This window comes from Neofelis nebulosa, chromosome 3, assembly GCF_028018385.1.
Source record: "Neofelis nebulosa isolate mNeoNeb1 chromosome 3, mNeoNeb1.pri, whole genome shotgun sequence".
Lineage (NCBI taxonomy): Eukaryota > Metazoa > Chordata > Mammalia > Carnivora > Felidae > Neofelis > Neofelis nebulosa.
The window spans coordinates 169,639,863-169,665,175 of record NC_080784.1 but is presented as its reverse complement, the minus strand read 5'-3'; the positions used below and the strand labels follow the sequence as shown (position 1 = coordinate 169,665,175).

Sequence of the window (25,313 nt, the reverse complement as noted above, 5' to 3'; positions counted from 1 at the left end):
AGAGCATTTCACACACACCATTAGTGTGAAGGCCTCAAGCCAAGGAAAGAGTGATAAAGTAGTGACGGGTGTGGTTCCTTATCTAGTTGACAATTCCCAATCTTAAAGAAACCTGTAATAACTTCCAGGGTGTCACCTCCAGGGTGTGTACAGAGGTCTTCATTAACCGAGTTGCCAAAATGACGCTGCTTAGTGATGAACTAATTAACCACTAAGGAATTTACTTTCCTATTCAAATGTACTTTCCATTTAACAGTAGCATCTGCCCCATACATTGATTCAAAGTTCTATTAAGTGTATTTTTAAATTTTTAAAAATTTTTTTTTACATTTATTTATTTATTTTTGAGAGACAGAGAAAGAGCACAAAGCAGGAGATGGGCAGAGAGAAGGAGACACAGAATTAGAAGCAGGCTCCAGGCTCTGAGCTGTCAGCACAGAGCCTGACACAGGGCTCGAACTCACAAACTGCGAGATCGTGACCCAAGCCGAAGTCGGACGCTTAACCGATTGAGCCACCCAGGCGCCCTTAAGTGTATTTTTTTAAATATTTTATTTTTAAGTAATCTCTACACCCAACGTGGGGCTTGCACTCACAACCCTGAGACTAGAGTCGCATGCTCTACTGACCAAGCCAGTCAGGCACTCCTTAAATGTATTTGTTCTTAATGAAACTGAAATTGAAGAGCAGCTTACATCACAGCTAATAGCACTGGCAAATGAAAATCTGTACACATTAAGCTCCTTAAAATTAAACGTAAGAAAATCATTAAGTACGATGACATGATATTTATTTCAAAAGAATGCTATAAAAATCAAAGTACTAAGGCTCCTGGGAAAAATAGAGTCCTACAATAGTTCTGCCATAATGATTTATAATCATGCTGGGAGTGAAAATTGTGAGGTGAGTGAGTGGCATCATAAAATCTTGTTGGAAAAACTGACCAAAAGAAAATCAATACTTGAACAACCCTCTGGTCATTCTAAGAATTAACGTAAGTACGTTATAACTTTCATCTTATTAAATGGAAGAAATCTATTTGTATAACTTTCATATTTTAGAAATACAATTGCTCTAAAATCTTTTTTCAACTTATAAAATTTCAATCCTTAAAAGGCCTTTCTTCATATAGTGGAAGTGATAACTTCCACATGAAAAACTACATTTTGAATGACAGTTCCTAGGTGTACATTAAAGTCTAGACATATTTACATTAAGATCATTTACTTACTCATCATAACTTTTCTGTACACTTTACTCAAAACCTATCCCATCTTGTTGCCACAAAAGAAAGGAATTTCCATATAATGTAGCCACTTAGAATCATGAGCTGACTATAATTTTTTCTGTTATTCTTAGGGAAGGAAATGAAAGCCCAATTAAAAATTAAAAAATTAGGGGGCGCCTGGTGGCTCAGTTGGTTAAGTGTCTGACTCTTGATTTTGGCTCAGGTCATGATCTTGCAGTTTGTGGGTGCAAGCCCATGTCAGGCTCTGTGTAGACAGTACAGAGACTGCTTAGGATTCTCTCTCTCAAAATAAATAAATAAACTTTAAAAAACATGATGGTTCTTTTAAAAAAAAATTACAAAGGAGGGAAGGTCTGTGCAGAGTTCTTGTCTTTTTAAGTATACCAAATTTAGAACAGATCCAGCCTTAGACGGGTTCTTTTTCTGTTGGAAACTAACTGGCTATCCTCCTACAGTCAAGATGTACTTTACACTGAATTATCCCAAGCCTCCAAAATTATCTACAGCCTAGGGCTGTAACTAGCCTCATAGTCCTTTCACCAGATTATTTCACTTAGAAACAGACCATTTGATCAGTATAATTTTAGAAACTCAAACTGTAACGCAAGGAATAGGCACATGAAGCAGTACTCCAAAAGGGATGGTACCTAATTCTTAGTTTACATAAGCTACAAAAACTTAATTTAGTTAAATTTTAAACACTGCAATGAGACTTACAGAAGCTACTGAAAGCTAGATAACAATTTACATTGTGAATAGGATGTAACCAAAATATCACTTATTTGGTGCTGTTATTTCCTACAAAATCTATAGACATCAAAGAATATTTAATTCTTACTTCTCTTGCATCCATCACTGTCCCCACGCCAACTGTTAGAGCCATAGTTGGCACCTTCGATAAATCTCCATCAAAATATTTAGCATTTGCCAAAATGGTGTCCATCGCTAGAGTCTTTAATCTTGTCCTTGACACTAAACTGGATCCTGGCTCATTGAAAGCGATATGGCCATCTGGACCAATTCCTTTTAAAAGAAGTATACATACACATATACACATAAAGTAAATAAGGTTTCCCAAAGTTCAAGTTGTTTTAAAGAGCAAAGTCATAAACACGCTCACCTTGTTTTATTTGATAGCCGAATATCTAATGCTGCATGAAAATATTTGTTCCTGTATTTGATTCAACAAGTATTTCAATGTTTTCCACATGCTTAGCACTGAGCAAGAATGATTGTAATAGCAGTAAAATTAAGTATTACCTTATATCAGCATAACACTTCACAGTTTATAAAGCATTTTTGCATCTCAACAACACATATTTAAAAATCTTTAAGATAGTCTTACTAGGCCTATTTATTTGCCTCATCTCCCCAACCTGTTTTTGAGCTCAAAAGAAAATTCTGGGGGTGCCTGGGTGGCTCAGTTGTTTTGAGGGTCTGACTTCAACTCAAGTCATGATCTCACTGTTCGAGAGTTCGGGCCCCACATCAGAGGCTCGCTGCTGTCAGCACAGAGCCCGCTTAGGATGCTTTGTCTCTGTCTCTGCCCTTCTCCCGCTTGCACTCTCTCAAAAATAAACAAAGAAACTCTGGCATTCAAGGGTAATACATGACTTATTCAAGATAACAATTTAGTAAATACTGAGACAAAACTGAAATCTAAATCTTCTGATGCCTAACACAGTGGTGTTTAATACTTTAACTTGGCTTGGTTCTAGTCTAGATGGGGCAATTAACTACTGGACCTCCCTGTAGCAGTTTCCTCACTTACAAAAATGTCTAGAACGGATAATACTGGGCAGTAGTTTGCTTCAGACTTTTTTGACTAGAAATATATATGACACTGCAATCTAGTAGTACACATGTAAACACATAAACACAAACCAAAGTAATTAAAAACAAGAACGCATGAAACAATACCCCTGCTAGGAGCCATTCTATTTAATTCTATTTCATTAGCAAAACACACAAAAGGGAAATGCTAAATGTGAATGACTATATTGATTTCATGACTTAATAATGGGTGACAACTACAACTTGAAAACACTGCTTTAAACAGACATACTGACAGTTCTAATATTCTAGGATCGCCTCTAAATAATAGATGGGAACATGACATTCTTTATTTGAATGAAACTGGAAGTAAATCTTTTTGTAAAATGAAGAATCTCTATAGCATGAATAAATCAAGTTTTACACATGGGTACTCTAATAGATTTCGGACAACCTCAATGAAAAAATAAACTCGTATGTTCTGAGTCGAAATATCTGTTACATTTATATTCTTCATATTAACTTTAATGATAGATATCTGTATTTTACTGACTCTTAACCTACAAGTCTAACCAATTTCTCCCAGATTACAACAAAGCAAAAATGACAACAAATAACCTGGTTTTGATGGAAGAAATGAAATCTAAGGGAGCAGATATAAGCTACCAAAGCACTACATTCTAGAAATTTTTAATGTGGTGACCTAAAGGCTGACCTACATGTCAGTGACCTACATGTAGTGACCTACATGTGGTTAATATGTATGGACTTTTTCCATTAGTGTATATCTGCTTGTTAATAAAATTTTTAAATTAAAAATATGAATTTCTCTCTAGATTGGTAAAATTGTTCTGTTTCTCCTCTTAAGTGTACATCGGTGCAAATATTTACATTTTTCTATTTATGTATAAAGAAGAAAGGATAGAACCATGAAAATAAAAGTTCCAGAAAAAATAGGAAGTCCTCAAGGATCAACACCAGTGTTGTCAGTGGTGATGTGGGTCATACAAAAGTGTACAGTACGGCTGAAATTATCAGTAGTGTTGATACAGCCCCTTACTAACCAAGAGTAACTATCAGAAATTGAGCTTCCTGATATATTTTAAAAGTGTTCAGAATGTTTCATAAAGCTTTATAAAACTTTCTTTAAAATAATCATGAAATGTAACAACCATGGCAAATTCTCAGTATTTAAGTCAACCTAATACATTAGCACCTTTATGAAATATCTCTAAAACCTCAGGATCTAGATTACATGCCTTTCCTATGTCCCTAAAGTTCTGTGGGATAGAATGTAAATTTCACTGGAGTAAGGACTCTCTCTATAACCTTACTTACTTACTTAATTACTGTATCCTTACCTCTTAGAACAATACAGGACACATAGGAGGCCCTCAATAAATAATGGCTGAAGAGATGAACAGATGGTTGCTATTCTTTGGTATGCTCAGTATACTTTCTCCCTCCTCCTCCTACACTGCTCTGCTTCCCTCACAATGGAGGGGACCTTAATCTACTCTATATCTCTCTGAGGGAGGATGATTGTGGTCTAGTGACAAATACTTGTCCCCAGCTGAAACAATCAGAATTTCGCTCAGGAAATTCTGAAAATTGAGCAAGGATGCAGAAAAGAAAAAAGGTATCTAGAGCTGAGGTATTTGATGATAGCACTGCAGGAGAGGGTCCATGAGTTCCTACTTTGAAGATCTCAGGCTCCTTCATTCTTGTTCTTCCAAAGACTTGGCTGTTTCAACCCGTCTCCAAATTCTGTGAGTTAGCCTAGAATCATTCCAATGAATTCACTTTTGGTCCCAAAATAAGTCACAGTTACTTTCAAACCAAAGAATCTAATCATGTAACCAAAGAAGAAGGTTAAAGTTTTCCCCACTGTCTTATTTTTATTTTTTTAAAAACAGTACCTTAAAATAATTTTAAAGTTAGTAATACCTTTAGTTTATTTATAAAATTTCATATTTGTATATTTTATTGCTGGGGGTAGGTAAGGGATTGCATGACACACTTTGCTCTTTCTCTTAACAAATCTGTCGTCACAGAAAGAATGAGAACTTCAGAGATTATACATTTTCCTTTTTTCCTTTCTACTGAGGAAAGGGAATTCCTATTCTATTTACCAGGAGTAAGAAATGATGTGTTGATAGTCTTAAGCTCTTCTTATCCTATTTCAAATTCAGGTGTAAGGAATAGGAAAACCCATTTTGGCCTCAAGCCCAACCTGAAATCTCTAATCCAACTTTACCTTTATTAAGGCTGTTATTTTGATCCCATTTGGCTCAGTTCTTAGTGTTTTTATTAACCAACAAACCCTGGAACAAAAGAAGGGTAAGTGATAAGACCCAGATACCAAGCCTCATCTTGAAAATCCAATAACAAACCTAGATCAACAAAAGCAAAGAATCAAATGAGATTCTTTCATGAGTATACATCCAATAATAGGGTACCCCCAATAGGAAAAAGTTCAAAGAAAATGCAATAAGCTAACCCTCCTCCCTGTATACAAAGAGTAATTATGTCCTTTGAATGGACCATGACATGACTACAGTGAAGATGTTAATGTAAGAGGAAGGAAATCATCTTTTTATATATATGTGTGTGTGTGTGTGTGTGTGTGTGTGTGTGTGTGTGTGTGTGTCAGGGGAGAATGACTACAGGAAGCTTAAGAACAAAAATTGGTTAGAATACAGGTTCTTTCTAGAAGTAAAAGTCAGTCATAAACATAAATAACTATAATTTATACTCTATCTGTTCCAAATGGAAAACTAAGGTGACTTATAGTAAGGTAATATACCAAAATCTAAAAAGAAATGAGAAATGACTTAAAGCTATGGGGAAAGAAGAAAGTCTTACTAGAAATCTTTGATACGAGCACGTGGGTGGCTCAGTCGGTTAAGCATCCGCTCCTGGTTTCAGCTCAGGTCATGATCTCATGGGCCGTGGGATCGAACCCCACGTCGGACTCTGAGCTGACAGCACAGAGCCTGCATGGGATTCTCTCTCCCTCTCTCTCTGCCCCTCCCCCACTCTCTCTCTATCTCTCTCAAAATAAATAAATAAACCTAAAAAAATAAAAATCTTTGACAAGGGACATTCAACCTTACACATCACTTTAAGTTATAAATGCTTTCTGAGAAGCGGACAGAAAAAGAAAATGGAGTTTAGTTCTTATTTTCTCCCCCCAACCCCAGTAAATTCTATTTCCTAGCATTGAATCCCCAAGGGATTTGTCACATGGATCCTTATGTAAGGCAAATAAATTAACAGGAAAAAAGATATTCAAATGAAAAAGCAAACAAGATATTTTTCATTAAGCCATGTTTAATAATGAACCTCTAATAACTACCATGCCTTTTTGTATGATGGTAAATGAGTGCAAATATGTCTTGATATAACTAAAATATAGACACATTATGTATAATTATATTACAGTAATTAGGTATACATTATAGTAATTCTACTTGATTTTGGTATGTAGTTTAGAAAATATGAAGAATGCATGGGTAATGCATTCCTTCAACATTCCCCAATACAAACTGCCTTAGTCTTGATACTGACAAGTACAAATGGTAATTATCTCAGAATTAAGCCATATGGACAAAACTGGAATGCAAATGCTTTCCAGGAATACTGAAATATTAGCAAATTTTATTAAAACATAGATAACTTTCAATTTTGAAAAGCAAAACAGCCTAGCTTGGATTCTTGCTCAGAGAACAACCATCCCATCTATAACAGAAAGTAAATGACACTGGCTCTGCTATGTGGAGATAAAAATTTCCTCAAAGAGAAAATTTCAATCTCACTCAATACGCTTAGAAGTAACCCAGTAAAAAAGCAGGAAATTCAATAAACTACAGAACAATTATTTCAGTATCTACAGTTCAGAAAGAGAAGACTGATGTACCAACCACTATGCAAGATGTTTTACATGTTATAACATAGTTAGTTCTCACAAGTTTTGGAATGGTTAATATTAATTCCTGTTTTACAAATGACTTAATTATACTGAACTTCAATAAATTTCTCAAAGTCATACAGATAATAAGTGGCCAAAACAGAATGCAAATTTATGCCTGACTGTAATACCCAAATTTTCCCCAAGGGCAACAACCACCTCAACCATACTTGGCCACCTCACCCATAAATTAACGTCAATGTACAGCTCTACTAAAGGTCTAATTCATGTACTTTTAAGCAATCTTCTAGTAAATTAAATATAAGATATATCCAGAGAACTTAATGTTAGCTTAGAGCTTTGGCATGTTTAATTGCATAATAAAAACTCTGGCAAAAATCAATTTTAGCTCCAGTTTAGTTGATGTTATTCTTATGGTAATTAATTAGCTGTCCCAGAGGCTTCATAATAATTACAGAAAACCATGTTGTCATTACAAAGAAAGACACTTCTGGAGCACCTTGGTGGCTCAGTTGGCTGAGCGTCCAACACTTGATATTGGCTTGGCTCAGGTCATTATCTTGCAGTCATGAGATCCAGGCCTACATCAGGCTCCACCACTTGGAATTCTCGCTCACCCTCTCTCTGCCCCTCTCCCTTCCCTACTTGCATGCAAGCGAGTGGGCACACTTTCTCTCTCTCAAAATAAATAAACATTAAAGAAAAAACATTCCTCCTATTTTCAATGGTACGTCATGCACACACATGTGCACGCGTGCACATGTGTATACATTATATATGTATGTTTGTGTGTATATATATGTATATACACATATATGTATACATACATATATACATATTTTAAGTGGAGTTTAGCCAATTAAACATTTATTTATTTGGAGTTTATAAAGATAATTATACAGCTTAGTTCATATTAACTAAAGGGTGATGATAAAGTCTTGTATCATTCTTAACTGACTTTTTAAGTGAGATGAAGCCATTTAAGTGATCAGTACAGAAATGCTAAAATCTATCTGTTCCACATGCAAACTTTTAGAGACTCAACCCTGTAATTTGGTAAGAAAGCTGGGCTGGAATTGTAAAGAAATTGTAAAAGGTAAGAATAGTATTTAGTTAAAGAAACAGCATGCATTTTGTAAGATGTGATTAATTGTGAATTCTACACAGATAATAGAAAAGTTTAGCAGGCATTGGGACTTATTTCTCAAGACATAATTTAAACAATTCTAACTTAGAACCTTAAGATTACTGTTGATGAAAATAAAAAATAAAAATCAGTATGGATATTATAGACAGTTACAGGTGTTCCTCGCATCACACAAAGGTAAGAGTAATGACAAAATGCTTTACATACCTCCAACAAAAAGGTCAATTCCTCCAGCTTCTTTTATTTTTTTTTCAAAAGCATCACATTCTGCTTGTAAATCTGCAGCATTCCCATCAAGGATATGAGCATTATTAGGATCTATATCAATATGCTTAAAAAAGTTATTCCACATATAAGAGTGGTAACTTTCAGGATGATTTCTGGGAAGTCCTAAATTAAAAGTTAATATATAAAAATGTAAGTATTTCTAGGAATAAATCCAAAGTTTGCTTTTCTGATTAAGCCACAGATGCTATTTAAAATATATAACTTTTCTACAACCATATTCAATTTAAAGGCATTTTTATGTGGAATATATGCTCATTATATTCCAGACATTGTATTAACCACCTTACACGTATCAGTTCAAATAATTTGTACAACATCTATGGAAATACTGTTATCATTCCTATTTTATAGATGAACATCAAAAGCACAGAAAAATTAAGTAAACTTTCCCAAGGTCACACAGCTCACAGAGAGGCTGGAATTCAAACACAGAAGTCTAGTTCACATGCATTTAATCACCGTACTTCACTTCTCAAACACAGAAAATTTTACCAATGGAACTGATTTGTGTTAAGCTCCACAGAAATTAATCTGCCATACCTCTGAAATGTTGGTCTATGTTTCTAATCTATTCTTCCTGCATGCATGCAAAGTATACTGAATCCTAACAGTTCTTTGACTATCACTTGGGCTACCATTAAAAATGTATTCTTGTGTTCCTTGTTAAGCAAGTTAACAATGAATCATAAAATCTTCACAGCCATAAATATAAATACATTTATGTCTGAAAAATCTTTATTTTACTAATTATTTTTACATACATGGTACTCAATCCATCTCCACAAAACCAGTTTTAACTCTGCCTTAAGGAAAAAACAAAGAGGGGCGGGGGGAGGCAACCCTGGGTGGCTCAGTGGGTTAAGCTGAGGTCTTATTTTTCTTTATTGTCCATGTCATGTAGCACTATCAAACTGATTTCAATTTTATAAAACCTGTAAAAGAATCACATTTATAAAACAATAAAATCAAGACTCAGATGAAGTATCCAAAGCCAAGATCCCATTTCCCAGAAGTCATTTTACTTTATACATTTTAGCTAATACATGCTGAAGATAACACAAAATAAGACACAGAACCTTCAGTTAAAATCATAAAGGCTAAGGTTCCTCAGCTTAGGTTCCTTCAGCTCAGGTCATGATCTCATGGTTCATGAGTTTCTCATGAGTTTCAGAGATCCCCTGCACTGGGATCTCTGCTGTCAGCACGGAGTCTGCTTTGGATCCTCTGTCCCCCTCTCTCCGCACCTCCCCTGCTTGTACTCTCTCTCATAAATAAATAATAAAATATGAAAAAGAAAAAAAAAAAGAGTAAGAACTGTGAAGGGACTGGCTCAAAGCTGCATGGCTGATAAGTGGCAGAGCCCAAGATGAATACAGATATTCTGATTTCTAGTCCCATATTCCTTCTGCTATATCATGCTGGCATCACAAAAATACAGATTTTTTTAACGTTTTTATTTATTTTTGAGAGAGAGACTGACTGAGCACAAGCAAGGGAGGGGCCGAGAGAGAGGGAGACACAGAATCAGGAGCAGGTTCCAGGCTCTGAGCTGTCAGCACAGAGCCTGACTTCAGGCTCATACCCACGAACCGTGAGATCATGACCCGAGCCGAAGCTGGATGCTTAACTGAATGGGCCACCCAGGCGCCTCCCCCAAAAATATAGATGTTTTTAATATAAACCCCCAACCTCACCAAAAGGCAGCACGTTATCTTCTAGAAATAGTCATATTACATTCAAAACATAAATTCAAATAATGTATTAATTCTGAAACTATATTCTTTTTATTTAACATATTCAAATAATATATTCAAACAACACAACTTACCTACATATTCATCCATGTTAAAGGTCTTCACATATTTAAAAGAAAGGTCTCCATTCTTGTGATATTCTATTAGTTTTTTATAACATCCTAATGGTGTACTCCCTAAAACAGATAAAGATTCCATTTTCTAACTTAACATGAAAAATATATTTTTTAAATATTTATATTAACTTTATTCTGTTAATGATTTCTAATTTACTAGGGAAGCCATTATTCATTTAAATACATATTCAATTAACAAATATTTTTTGAATTATACACACATTTGCAAAGTACCTTAAGGCTTAGTAAAGTAGAATTTGCTAAAGAAAACTAGAAATCTGTCAAAAGAAATCATAGTTTGGAAAATGATTCTAGAGTTGTTGAATATTTGGAAATAATGGATACTCCAAGATTAGAAACTTCTAGGAAGCATATGTGAATTAAAAGAAAAATAAACACCCCACCTTTTCAGAAAAAGCTTTTTTAGAGAAGGATCTGTAGCATGAATGATATATAAATAGGTCAAGTTGACCATTTAATGAAATCAAAAGGGAAACCAGAGCTAAATTTAAGTATTGCCTCCACTTTCAAAATAGACTCAGAACTTGGCAAGGACTCATTGAGGAACCTTAGCCTTTATGATTTTAACTGAAGGTTCTGTGTCTTATTTTGTGTTATCTTCAGCATGTATTAGCTAAAATGTATAAAGTAAAATGACTTCTGGGAAATGGGATCTTGGCTTTGGATACTTCATCTGAGTCTTGATTTTATTGTTTTATAAATGTGATTCTTTTACAGGTTTTATAAAATTGAAATCAGTTTGATAGTGCTACATGACATGGACAATAAAGAAAAATAAATTAAGCCACTTGAAGACAGCCTCTGTTTTTGAAATTGTGTGTTTTTTCATTTTAACTACAAATTAGAAGGGTAGATTGACTGCATCCGTAACAAGTGACCTGGCCCTCCCAATCCTAGCTGGAGTATTGATTAATTCCTAATCTATTCATCATCATAAAACAAATTATACAAAAAACAAAACAAAACAAAAACCAGCATGCACACAAAATTTCTGCTAAAGTGGCAGACAGAATATGACAGAAGTAATCAGTCTTCAACAAAAAAAAAAATACAAAGCGAATTCTAGAGTAGTAAAAAGACTGCCTTTCACTTGAGATGAAAGAATAATACAAGTGGCTGCAAATAATACATCATATAGGTTCAGAGAACAGAAGTCTAAAAGAATTTCTTAAAACTAAAGAAAACATACTGTTTCCAACTCTAATTAATAATTTAATGGTCAAATTTTATAATTCCATTTCTAAGAACTATGGCCCTCTAATATAAAACTTATCTAACAGATGGATAAATTGCTTTTTTTTCTTCCTTTCTAGAAGCATAAACAAATCTGTGTTTGTTTCAGTGTCAGGAGAATAATTATAGGATTCCTTCCTTAACTTAAGAATATATGAATAAAAAAAGTAAGAAGTTGGGGCACCTGGATGGCTCAGTCAGTTGAGTGTCCGACTTCTGTTTAGGTCATGATCTCAGGGTTTTCCATTTAAGCCCCACGTGGGGCTCTGTGCTGACAGCTCAGAGCCTGGAGCCTGCTTCAGATTCTGTGTCTCCCTCTCTCTCTCTGTCCCTCTCTCACTCAACTCTTCCTCTCTCTCAAAAATAAACAAACATTAAAAAAATTTTTAATAAAAAAAAAAAAAGAGGAGCGCCTGGGTGGCTCAGTCAGCTAAGCCTCCAACTTCGGCTCAGGTCATGATCTCGTCGTGGTTTGTGAGTTCGAGTACTGTGTTGGGCTCTGTGCTGAGAGCTCAGAGCCTGGAACCTGCTTCAGATTCTGTGTCTCCCTCTCTTTCTGCTCCTCCCCTGCTCACTCTCTGTTTCTGTCTCTCAATAATAAATAAATGTTAAAAAAAACTAAAAAAAAAAAGTCACAATGGTGATGACAAAAAATAACACGTTCACTTTCTAGTTTTTAATCAAAGTGGCTGAAGAAAAAAATAATGAAATATATGGTACATAGTGAACTGGTTAAAGAAACTTCATTTTAGTGTCCACTTTGCAAAATTTACTAACAATTATTATCAAGTGTTTACTATGATTCAGATAAAACAAAGATTAAAACTGTTTCTATCCTAAAAAAACTCACAAGATAAGATTAGGCAAATACAAATAACCATAACAAATAAAAATGTTGTAAATAACCTATAAGAAGTTTGCAGAACTGTTGTAAATCGAAGAAGAAAAGATTACAGTTTTGTTTGTTAGAGGAAGGATCAAACAAGATGACATTTCATCAGTCTTGAAGAAGGGGTAGAATTCCAATAGTCAAAGATAGGGTTGAGTTGTAATTGAGAACAGAAAAAAGAGGGAGGAGGTTCAGAGATAACATTTGTATGCTTACCTTATGATAGCTATACTAGTATTTTTTTTAAAGTTTCTTTTAGTGTTTATTCATTTTTTTGAGAGAGGGGCACAGAGCATAAGTGGGAGAAGGGCAGAGAGAGAGAAAGATACAGAATCTGAAGCAAGCTCCAGGTTCTGAGCTGTCAGCACAGAGCCTGATGCGGGGCTCAAACTCACTAACCATGAGATCATGACTTGAACCTAAGTTGAACGTTTAACTGACTAAGCCACCCACACACCCCTTAGCTATACTGGTATTTTTACACATCAGCTCATGTAAATCACACAACCTTGGGAATTGGCATGATCTTTCTCATTTTGAGGACTGAAGAATTGGGTCAAAAAGATTAAGGAATTTGCCAAATATCACATGGCAGTGAAGCCAGAGGTTCAAGAGATTCTGTCTGGTTCCAAGGCTCACATAGTTTTCATTACTTAATATACTAGCAACATGAGTGAAAGTAAAGCCAGCAAGTTCAGGTCTATTCTTTGAACTATAAGCAGTCTAATTATCCTATCATGATTCAGAGTAAGAGAATCAGGGAATAAGTTTGAGAGGCAGGAAGCATGCAGGCCCTTACATGTGAAGCTTGTTAAGATCACATCAATAAATACCAAGTAGATATTCCCCAGAAACTGTGCTTTGTGGAAGGAGAATTACAATACAGCTTGCTGTCTGCAATTACAGAAATGTATACTCAGGGGCACCCAGGTGGCTCAGCTGGTCAAGCGTCTGACTTCAGCTCGGGTCACGATCTCATGGTTTGTGAGTTTGAGCCCTGCATCAGTGTCTATTCTAACAATGCAGAGCCTGCTTTGGATTCTCTCCCTCCAGTCTCTCTCTGCCCCTACCCCACTCATACCCTCTCTTTCAAAAAAAAAAAAAAAAGAAAAGAAAAAAAGAAATATATACTCAAACTTCAAAAGCAAGGAGGAGAAGAGAGCATGATTAACATTGACTATGGTCAATGAAGGAGGAAAGTGAAAAACATCCACAAAGGTTTTCCAAAATTCTCCTTGGCAAGTGCACTACTAGGCAGTTAGACTATCTAAAACTAAAGCAAAAGTTGTAGATCTAAACACACAAAAGCATGTTTAGCACTGCTTGCATTTATGACTTTGAAGATTTCCTGCCCCCAAGCTAAAATTACTGTTTAGTTATACATCGTATTTAAAACAGAATAATCAAAGCCAACTAGCCTGAGTGTAGCCCTGGTTTGCAGTAAGCAAACAGATAAGAGGCCATATTCAACCACTGGGGCTCATGTATCAAAAACGTGGGTGCTGAGGGGGCCAGTCTGATGTGTACAATTTTTACAAACCCTCCTTTGCCTGAACCAAAGACAAAAAGCAAAATAACAAATGAATGAGCTAAACAATACCTTTCATGAAAATTATACAAATGGAAAAAATTATGATTATAGCTTTTATGTAGTTAGCACATATGGGGGAAGGAGCAGAAGGAAAAAAATACTGTTTTAAATAAGACACACTTATGGGAACCTTAAATTCACACAGTATTAAAGTACACAAAGGAGTGGAACGAGCACCACCTTATCTGTGCCTCAAACAGCATTATCAGCTATTAATAGCCTCATCTTTCTTAAAGGTAAGGAAACCAAAGATCAGGGGTGAGGAATATATGCCTTGCAGTCACCAAGAAAGTAGCAGCTCTGATTCCAGGTCCAATACCCTTTGCTGTGGAAGTCAACAATATCAAATTAAGTGAGATCATGAGATCAATAACACTACTTGGTTAATTTTTAAGAAAAACCTTAATAGTGAACTAAATACAATAAAACATGAAATTAATACTTAATGTTTATTATCATGAAAACATATCAGTCTTCAATTTTTCACTCTTAATACTTCTATAATAAAAAGAAAATACACACAGAAATAGTAAAGGGCTAATAAGATAGTAAGAGTATATGAGGCAGAGAAGATGAAATGAAGAGACAATAGTACATACTTTTGGTACCTCTTAATGATTATTGAAAAGACTAATTCTACTAATTATATGAATAGGAAAAGCAATATCCCTCAAAAACCATACAATACCTAGGAATAAACCTAACCAAAGTGGTAAAAGATCTGTACATTGAAAACTATAGAAAGCTTATAAAAGAAACTGAAAAGGACACAAAGAAATTGAAAAACATTCCATGCTCTTGGATCACAAGAATATTGTTAAAATGTCAAAACTACCCAAAGCAATCTACACATTCAATGCAATCCCTATCAAAGTAAAAACAGCATTCTTCACAGAGCTACAACAAACAATCCTAAAATTTGTATGGAACTACAAAAGACCCTGAATAGCCAAAGTAATTTTGAAAAAGAAAACCAAAGCAGGAAGCATCACAATCCCAGACTTTAACCTGTATTACAAAGCTGTAATCATTAAGACAGTATGGTGCTGGCACAAACACAGACACAGATAAATGGAATAGAACAGAGACCAGAAATGGACCCACAAATATACGGCCAACTAATTTTTGACAAAGCAGGAAAGAGTATCCAATGGAAAAAAACAATCTCTTTAGCAAAAGATGCTGGGAGAACTGGACAGCGACATGCAGAAGAATGAAGCTGGACCACTTTCTTACACCATACACAAAAATAAATCAAAATGGATAGACCTGTGAGACAGGAAACCATCAAACTCCTAGAGGAGAAAACAGGCAAAAACCTCATTCAACATCGGCCACAGCAACTTCTTACTAGACATGTCTCCAGACCAAGGGGAATACAAGCAAAAATGAACTACTGGGACCTCATTAAGACAAAAAGCTTCTGCACAACAAAGGAAACAATCAGCAAAACCAAAAGGCAACGGACAGAGAGGGAGAAGACATTTGCAAATGACATATCGCATAAAGGATTAGTATCCAAAATCTATAAAGAACTTACCAAACTCAACACCCCAAAAAACAAATAATCCAGTCAAGAAATGGGCAGAAGACATGAGTTGACACTTTGCTAAAGACATCCAGATGGCAAACAGACACACGAAAAGATGCTCAACATTACTTACCATCAGGGAAATACAAATCAAAACCACAGTGAGAAATCATTTCATACCTGTCAGAATGTCTAAAATTAACAACGCAGGAAACAACAGATGTTGGCAAGGAAGTGCAGAAAGGGGAACCCTCTCGCACTGTTGTTGGTGGGAACGCACACTGGTGCAACCACGGTGGAAAATAGTGTAGAGGTTCCTTAAAAAATTAAAACTAGAACTACCCTAAGACCCAGCAATTGCACTACTAGGAATTTATCCAGAGGATACAAAAATGCTGACTGGAAGGGGCATATACTCCTCCATGTTTATAGCGGTGCTATCAACTACAGCCAAATTATGGAAAGAGCCCAAATATCCATCAACTGATGAATGGATACACTGATGGACAAATATCCATCAACTGATGAATGGAATACTACTTGGCGATGAAAACAAATGAAATCTTGCCATATGCAACAATGTGAATGGGTCAGGAGGGTATTATGCTAAATGAAATAAGTCGGTCAGAGAAACACTAATATGTTTTCACTCATATGTGAAATTTGAGAAACTTCAGAGATGAACATAGGGGAACGGAAGGGAAAATAAGATAAAAACAGAGAGGGAAGCAAACCATAAGAGACCCTTGAAAACAGAGAACAAACTGAGGTTTGATGGGTAACGGGCATTAAGGAGGACACTCTTCAGGATGAGTACTGGGTGTCATATTCAAGAGATCAATCACTACCTGAAGCCAAGACTACATGTATGTACGTATGTTAACTAACTTGAGAATTAAAAAAAGATCCCTAAAAACAAAAGACTACTAGAAAAAGGTACAAAAAATACTATGACCATCACTTAAGTTAGGATATTTCCTTTTGCATTTTGGAGATGCAAGTGATGTATAATTTTAATACAAGAAATTTCCTTTTGCATTTTAGAGTGGTAAGTGATATACAATTTTCATACAAGAAACAATAATGAAACATAGATACTAGATAGATATACACATTTCTGGCTGTATACACTAACATGTTCAATCAGTGATATGGCTAGAAATAAAGGGGAAACATATTTTACTAAAGGAAACCCTTCAATTCCATGACCTTCAGTATCTAAAATGGAAAAAATGGTGTATTACCTGTTGGTAAACCCAGTGTAAAATATCTGTCCTGTCCAGGTTTGAACTGAATGATGCGATTACAGATGTATTTGGCTGCCCATTCACTAGCCAAGTCATAGTTATCAAGAATTACGAGCCTCATTATGGTGATGAACAGTTTCCAGGACAAGTAGTTCTAACCTGAGAAAATTCCATTGTAGAACACTTTAAGTAATTTGCAGATATTCAAACGGAAATGTAATATACTAATGACTTTAGGAACATTACTTAAGAAAAACATGCATATATACATAAATACAATATGTACTTTTAAAATAGCAATAATAGCTGCTCTCTTTTGAACAGACATTGGTTCTGGGCAGTGGGCTAGGTAATTTAAATGCATACAACAATCTTCTAAAGTAAATATTTACAACACCCAGTTTTAGATGAGAAGAAGGGCTCACACAATTTAACTGAGGTCACATAGTTACTAAATGACAAAGAATTCATATCAAGGCAAATTTAAGTCTTTGTAAGATAGCATAGTACACTGTCCTGACAGATATTATATAAAGCAACATGAAACAAACCTAAAGGCAAACAAAGCAGTTCTCATTTTTTAAAGGCAAGTTAATGTTAATAATGATTACTCAGCAACCTTTAGGTTACTTACTAAAATCCAGAACTTTCTCTGTAAATACCATAATAACCAAACCTCTCTGTGTTAAATGTTTTTATAAAAATTATGCCTGCACTTCTTAAAAATTTCTTTCAATATAGAAAGGTACAAGAGGAAGAAAAAAATCAACCCAAATCCTAACTCAGAAATAAAAAACTATTATTATTACGTATATAACATTCCAGATGTCTATTTAATGCACACATATAAATAGAATGTATAGAAATAATTTTTAATAATGAGATCATAATAGACATGCCATTTTTAATAAAAAGCATAACATTTCATTCTTTCTGAATTTAAACAAAAGAAAAAGTGAACTAAAACTGCTGATCTCTGAAGAAAAAAGAAATTCTTCATAAAAAGCAATTTTAGTTCCTTAAAAACAAAAAAGCAATTTTAGTTCCTTAGAGAGTACTCTAAGGTTAAGACAAAATACTGCACAAATATTAAAGATCAGAGTCATTTAAAAACTATGATTCCACTTCAGACAATGTAGACTGACCTACTACCATGAGATATGACAATTGTACTCTTACACTTCCTCACAATCCCTGATTTCTGTAAAATGTATTATTTTTACATTGACAAGATTTGTAATATTTACACTGTGTTCTATAGCCATAGTTTCCAGAATTTAATTCTTAGTTTCATATTTAAATGGATCTGTCACCCACACCAATCCTTTTACAAATGGCTTCAGCAATCCTGAGTTCCCATACACTTTCCATACGATAATAAATCAAATTCCTGAAATTAATGGGAATAGTAGGTGAATATACAATATACAATTCATATGAAAATACAATTCATATGAATATACAACTCATATACAGTGAATATATGAAATCTGAATGAAATTCTTAAGAACAAAATGATTCAGAATTCTGGAATAGTAACAAGAAATTATCACTATGGTATAGAATTCTGGCATAGTAACAAGAGACAAATAGCATTTACAGCCAATAATGTACACAGTAAGTCATAAATTCACTTCAACAAATGGACTCCGCCTGTATTTAAATTCATTAATGATCTAATGCTAGAAACAATTTCAAAGTTACACCAAGAATCAGAAATATTTTCTGGCCATAAAGAGGTATACTTACTTCTAACAAGTATGACCATCAAGAGATACACTTACTTCTAATAAGAATATTCAGCATACTCATTCATAAAAAGGAAAAAAAAAACCTGTAAGGTACGGAGGGAGGGCATTAGAGCTTTCCAAGTGTTTTCTGTGTTCTGGGAATACGATTCTCTTTTTCTCAGTTCAACATATTTGTGAGGGCCTATTAAACGCCAACCACCAAGTTCTGCAGTCACAAAAATGATTAAGATATGGGCCCTATTATTAAAGGGCTTGGATCACTGAATAGTCTCTGAGATAGAAATTATCATCCTCTTTTCTCAGATACAGAAAACTGCAACTCAGAAATTTATTGCGTAAGTTATAAAGCTATTAATGGTAGAGGGTCTTTCTGACGGAAAGATCCATGCTCCAGATGTGCTATGTAAGAATCACTTAGGATGCTCCTTAAAGATCTAGATTTCCCAGGCTCCTCTCCCTGGACACAGTGTTTCAACAGATGTGAAATGAGATCAAGGGAATCTGCACTTTTAGAAATCTCACAGGTTGATTATTAAAATCAGGCTAAATTTCAAAAATAACACCACAGGAATCGACCTCATTAAAAGAAGTTCTTAAGTCTCTTAGATCGGGTACAGGCAAGTTTTGTTTGTTTTAAACTCCTCAGACAGCTCCGAGTTCAGTACAAAAGTCTCAAATAAAACCTCCCAAGCAGAGGAAATCAGAATGTTTTTGCCACATTAATGCAGATTAAAAAATGTGTTTCTGCCAGTTTTTGACAATCCTCATCAATCCAAACTGCTGTGGCTCTGGGCAATTCTCCGACATCAAATCCAGATAACACGCAAAAAATGACAAGGCACCCCCCTTCATTCCCTCATTTTCCTCTGGTGCTGATTCATTCTGAATGTGCATTAACTTGGGAGACTGGGCAGCTGAATACAAATCTCAGAACTTTAGAGCTGGATGGGAACTTCCACACGACTTAGGCTGCACAGTTAGTCTAGAATCTACACTAACATCTAAATTAACAAAATCCCTGCTCTGTGCTTGTTTCCTACAACCTGACCTGAAAAGGTCGCTGAAGTGCAGGACGCGGAAGCCGCATCCCTGATGGGGGAGAAGCAGCAGAGAAGGCTGAGGTCCCTGCCCGGAAGGCCAGGGCTGCAAACCCACCTCAACTGCATGGCTGCTGGGCCCTATCTGTCCGCAAACTATAAGGAATACAAATGAGGATGGCTGTTACTGATTTTTAACAAGTGTCGGGAGAAAGCCGCCAGAGAAACAAAGATAGGAAGCCCCTCCCGGAGGCCCAATTTCGGAGAGCACCAACAGCCTCGGCCCACCCTCCGCCCCGCCTCAACGCTCCCGGGACCCCAATCAGCCGGGCCGCGCGTCCCCGTCTCGGCACAAATCCCACTCGGGGGAGCAACGACCCATCCGGTCCCCCCTCCCCCGCCCCGACTCCCCTTCTTGCCCCCCCCCCCCCCCCGCCCCGACTCACCTGTCTGCCACCCACCCGCACTTCCGACGTTGGAACAGCGGAAACAACCAACACCCAGCAACCCTGAGCAACCCCAGCCGGCTAGAGTAGCGCGAAGCCCAAAGACCCGGATGTAACCCAAGGCGCTGAAGGAACGGCAGCGCAGCTTGAGGGTGCTGCGCATGCGCGTGCCTCTAGTTCTCTAGGGATGAGCTGTGCTAAGGTCCTGACGAATTTCGTGAGGCAGGAACCCCATCCTACTTGGGACTCTCCGGTTCCTGGGCCATCACCTTGACGCTATTCTTTTTATCAACTCTCAGAGGTTGAATTGAGGTAGATTCTTTGGGTTTATGAAACTTAGTATGTAGGGCTGCAGTGCTCATAACATAAGCATTACTTAAGTTGTCGCTTATAATGGCAATATGAATTCATCTCTAAGCTATTGAATGTTTACTGTGCACGCACAGCTAAGAGCCTTTTATCAATAAGCTCATCAAAGTTATGTTTGTTACATGTTGCAGAAAGCGAAGCGTATACCTTGGGAAGCCTTGGAGTGGCTCAATAGGAATAAGCTGTAGGACACTGTAGGGCAGATTTCTTCCTCTACCCGTCACAGTCTCAGCTAGCTGGCTTAAGAATTCAATTTTTGTGACAAAGAATAACAGGAGGAAAAATAAAAGTTTTATTACCCATGCACAGAAATTGGGACCCAAAGAAATGACCAAGTCAGGCAGTTTTTATACATTTTAGACAAACACAATAAAATTGTCAGGAATTTACAGAATAAGGAAAACAGGTGTTTGGGAGCTTACTAAGGGGCTGAGGTAGTAGATTGGTCAAAATGTAACAAGGATTATTTCTGCAGCTTTCTCTACTTTAAAGTCCCTATCTTTGGGGATAAAGGTGTCTTTTTATTTAGTACAGGGAGGAGTATGGCAGGGTGGTTTCCTGCTTTGGGGGTGATACACGAGGGTCTCAGTATCCTTGCACTAGATTTTTCCCCAAGTAGCTTCAATTCAAAATAATTAATATACCATTGTGGTACATTTCCAGGCGGCTTGTCCTGGGCTCCTACAAGACTGTAATAGGATATGGACTTGTGCTGAATCATTCTAAGAGGGGTAGAGGAAGTGGAATCAGCTATGAACTAGGTATCATAGATCTTTGTTCAGGATGGGGAATGATGGAAGCACGGATAGGGAAGTTGTTGTTAAGACAGCAATGACTCAAAAGAAGGTTGGGTGGCCTTATTAATGTCCTGTTGGAAACACTGTTTAGGGTTCTGTTAGGAATAATACAATCTGACTACAATCATGGGGTGACAGGTAGACTCAAGGTACTGTTTCCTTGGACATGACAAAATTAGGATAAATGAATTGTCCCTAAACTACTTATCTGAAGTTCTGCACATGGGTTGTTAATCCAGCCTGTTTCTCAGAGTCAAATGATGCCCTCTTGCTTAAATTCTTTAGGTGAGAGTGGGTGTTGCATTCTCAATGGTATCAGGAAACTGATTTTCCTGAACTGATCAGAAGACAAGATTTCTTAGTACTAGAGCCTTGAGTTTGTTTTACAGAAGCAAATTTTACACCTTCCCAGTACTCTGCTTGTCATCTAACAAACTCTATTGTACATCTATTGTGGTCAAAAAGACCTTCAATTAATAAAAAAAGAGCTTTTCAGGGAATATTATTGGAACATAGAAAGATATTTGTGTAATGTATTCTTTCCCAATGGTTTTACTTATTTATGTGTTTCTGACACTAGAAAAATAAGTTCTGTCTCTAAGTACTATGATTAATGTGCTTTATTTGTCCTATATCATATCCTGTCTTCCTTTTCTCTCAAGTTGGTGTTTCCTACCTCTTGCAACCCATATGCCATTCTCTTTGTACCAAGATCAAAGCAAGAAGTTACTTCCATTAAAAAAAAAGTACCTAATACTAAATGGAAAAGTTACTTATGACAAGGGCAGGGACATTTGAATTATTTGTTTGTTCATTCAATAAATACTTGCCAACCCCCTATTATGTGCCAGACACCAACATGAGTAAAACAGACCACAGTCCTTGCTGTAAACTAAGTCTTGTGGGAATATAGAAATCACCCAGTAAATCCTAAAAAGGCCAAGTATTCTCAGTCATGAGACTATAATTAAGGTATTCCTTTATGTTTGGGGATGACCTGGGCATAGAAAGGATCTGTGTCTTCTCCAAATAAAGCCCCCAAGGGATGGCAGGATTAACAGAAAGGTCCCCTGAACCAAGGCTTTGGATGAAGAGTTTAGAAGAAAAATTTTAATAGGCTGTCACCCAAGGAAAGTGACAGATTTACAGTAGTATAGGAGCATTATAGTAGAGGTGGCTATGTAAGTGACAGGAAAATGTGCCTGATGACAACACTGGTCTACTACAGGGCACTGAGAAAAGCATCAGGCAACAGTCATACCTGTAATCCTGAGTAACTGATGTATAGCTGAGGTTAGCTGACATAGAGCCTGAAGTGGTATTTTAGTTAACATGGATCATGCCAATGGAGACCAACGGACAAAAAATGTGTCAGCAGGTATCAATTGGGATATATACTAAGAGACTAAAAATACACAGGTAGAGATGACTATCATTTTAGTGGATAGCAGAGAAGAGAAAATGACACCAGTTACAGATGCCTCCATGGATGTAAACACCAGTGGTCTCTCTACCTTAGATGCCATCCTGTATCAAAGGTAGGGAAGAGGGATACTCAGAAAGGACAACATTTATGTTTGAAATGACTAAGTAAATACTAAGACAATTTAGTGAACCTGAAAATAATTAAGTTTCCTGTTGTCATGAGAATGGAGCTTGAGGGAAAGCTTTAAGTAAAAGTTTTATTAAAGACGTAGGTTACATAGATATATTAAAAGTCAGACTGGCATATTGGAATTTACAGCTTATGAGATTTCTGTATGCTACAGGATGTTTTAGTAGGGTATACCATGATCAAATTTGTATGTAAAACAAAAATTGTCCTATATGCCTGTAAAATATAGGTTGAAGTTGGATCAGGAGTAGATCAGAGTAAGCTGGATTTTTTCAGAAAGAGAATACAGAGGAGGACTTTTTAAGCCCAGGAAATAGCTTGCACAAGGTATGCATACAGAAAAGGAAAAAGGATGCATAGGGAATTCTGAACGACTTCATTAACTAGAAGAAATTGAATCTCGAGAGAGAGATGGAGATGAAATGAAGTACCTCGTAGACTATGCATAGGACTTAGACTTTATACTGTAGTCAGTGGGGAGCCATGTAAACTTTATGAATGCGGTAAGAGACTAACACATTGGGTTTTAGGAAGAGGTAGAATGGGCAAGGATTGTATTGTAGAAACAAAGATCCAGACATAGAAAGATTAGGCTCATTTTGTATTTTACCTGCCCCAGCTCTAGTATCAGGCATTTCACTAAGGCTGATGGTTCTTATTATTTTTTTTAAATCAAGAATGGACATTAGGTTTTTACCAAATACAACCTGTATCTATTGAAACAATGGTGTGGTTTTCCATTTTAGTCTGTTGATGAATCGTAGTGATTGATTTTTGAATGTTAAATATACCTTGCATTGCTGAGACAAACCTGGCTTGGGCATGGTTTTTCTTGGTCATGGTCTTTCAACCAGAAGCTACTAAACACTTGGCTGTGAAGTTTTTGACAAATGCTCTTTCCCCCCCAGGACTAGCTGTAGCCCTAGAGGAGAATTCTGAGTTTGACAAGATACAGACAGGACTTTCAGTGGCCTTTTTCAAGGCATGTCCAGTATTTCCACAGTAAGCATCTTTTCCATAGGCATGCCCACACATTTTCATTGCATAACTAATAATTGCAGTGAATTGGCCATAAGGAAATTTTTCCATAAAAGATTAAAAAAAAAAGGGAACTGGTTGACAGTTTGGTTTCATCAACTGGTTGAAGTTTGGTTTCATTTCATTTCTCTATTAGCACACTACTCCCATTTTTGTATGATAAAAATCTGAACCCTTATAATGATCTGTATAGTAGTACAGAGTGTCGATCTCACTTTTTTTTTCTTTACTGTTTATTTATTTTTGAGAGAGAGAGAGAGCCTGAAATGGGGCTCGAATTCACAAATTGTGAGATAATGACCTGAGGCAAAATCAAGAGTTAGATGCTTAACTGACCACATCACCCAGGCACCCTGTGAACTTACATTTTCCACAGACCTTTGGAACACCCATTAATGGACATATGACAATATGCCAAGAGCAAACAATAGCATTGAAGACTTTCACAGCACAATACAACACTCAAGTTACAAATATGCATCCTAGTATCTGGAAACTGATACCTCTCTTAATGAAGGAAGAAATTTGAGCTAAAAAAAGAAAAAAAATGTGATGCTGAAAAAGAAGACAAATTAACAAGCAAAAAAAAAAAAAAAGTATAGTACTATGAATGAAAGACTTTAAAGAAAAGTGCTTAGTTACAATGCCCCCAAATAAAATCGGTGCTTATTTGCACAACATTGACATGAATCTACACACATTTAAGTATATTCAAATATTTCATATTTCACAAATCTTTTTAATGTTTAATGTTTAATGTAAGTCTTTTTGTGTTTCATTATGTCTTTTTTAATGAATGACTTTTTATTTTTTTATGATTTTATCTTTTACAGCAAAATTGCCTTATGGCCAATTAGTTATGTGGTGAAAATGCTTATAGTGAAACTACCTAGAATGTGTGAATAGACCACTTTATCATTATGAAAGGATCTTCTTTATCCACAGTGGTACTCTTTGGTCTCCTGTCTCTTTGACATTAATATCACCATTCTAACTTTCTTTTCATTAGTGTTCAAATGGTAAGTATTTTCCATTCTTTTACTTTTAACCTATCCATGTATTTATGTTTTGTTTCTTTAAAAAAGAACTATATTGATTGAGATATGAGTGATATACAAAAACTGCACATATCTAATGTATACAATTTGATACGTCTGGGTATATGCATACACCCATGAAACCACCATCACCATCAAGGAAATAAACATTCCATCACCTTTAAAAATTTTCTTCCCTGCTCCCTAGTTTTTTGTGTGGTTAGAACAGTTAATGTGAATTCTACCCTCTTAATAATTTTTTTAATATTATAGACATTATATTACACAGTGCATCTCTAGAACCTATTTATCTTGTATAACTGAAATCTTAACATTAAACAAAAAAAAATTGCCATTTCCTCCTGTCCCCAGCCTTTGGTAGGCAGCTTCTATGAGTTTGGCTATTTTAGACACCTCATATAAAGTAGAGCCAGGCAGTATTTGCCCTTCTGT

General features: G+C 36.0%; 1 protein-coding gene across 1 annotated transcript in view; it reads right to left on the bottom strand.

Moving 5' to 3' along the window:
- Positions 1-20,142, bottom strand: part of GNPDA2 (glucosamine-6-phosphate deaminase 2) — a 30,590-nt gene extending 10,448 nt beyond the window's left edge. Inside the window, exons 1-5 of the mRNA XM_058722712.1 lie at positions 20,005-20,142; positions 16,768-16,929; positions 10,217-10,318; positions 8,308-8,490; positions 2,088-2,272 (exon numbers count right to left, since the gene is read on the bottom strand). Of these exons, the coding sequence (XP_058578695.1) occupies positions 2,088-2,272; positions 8,308-8,490; positions 10,217-10,318; positions 16,768-16,891 (594 nt within the window). The 5' untranslated portion in view covers positions 16,892-16,929; positions 20,005-20,142. The remainder of the gene's footprint in view (positions 1-2,087; positions 2,273-8,307; positions 8,491-10,216; positions 10,319-16,767; positions 16,930-20,004) is intronic.
- Between the last annotated feature and the right edge of the window lie 5,171 nt (positions 20,143-25,313).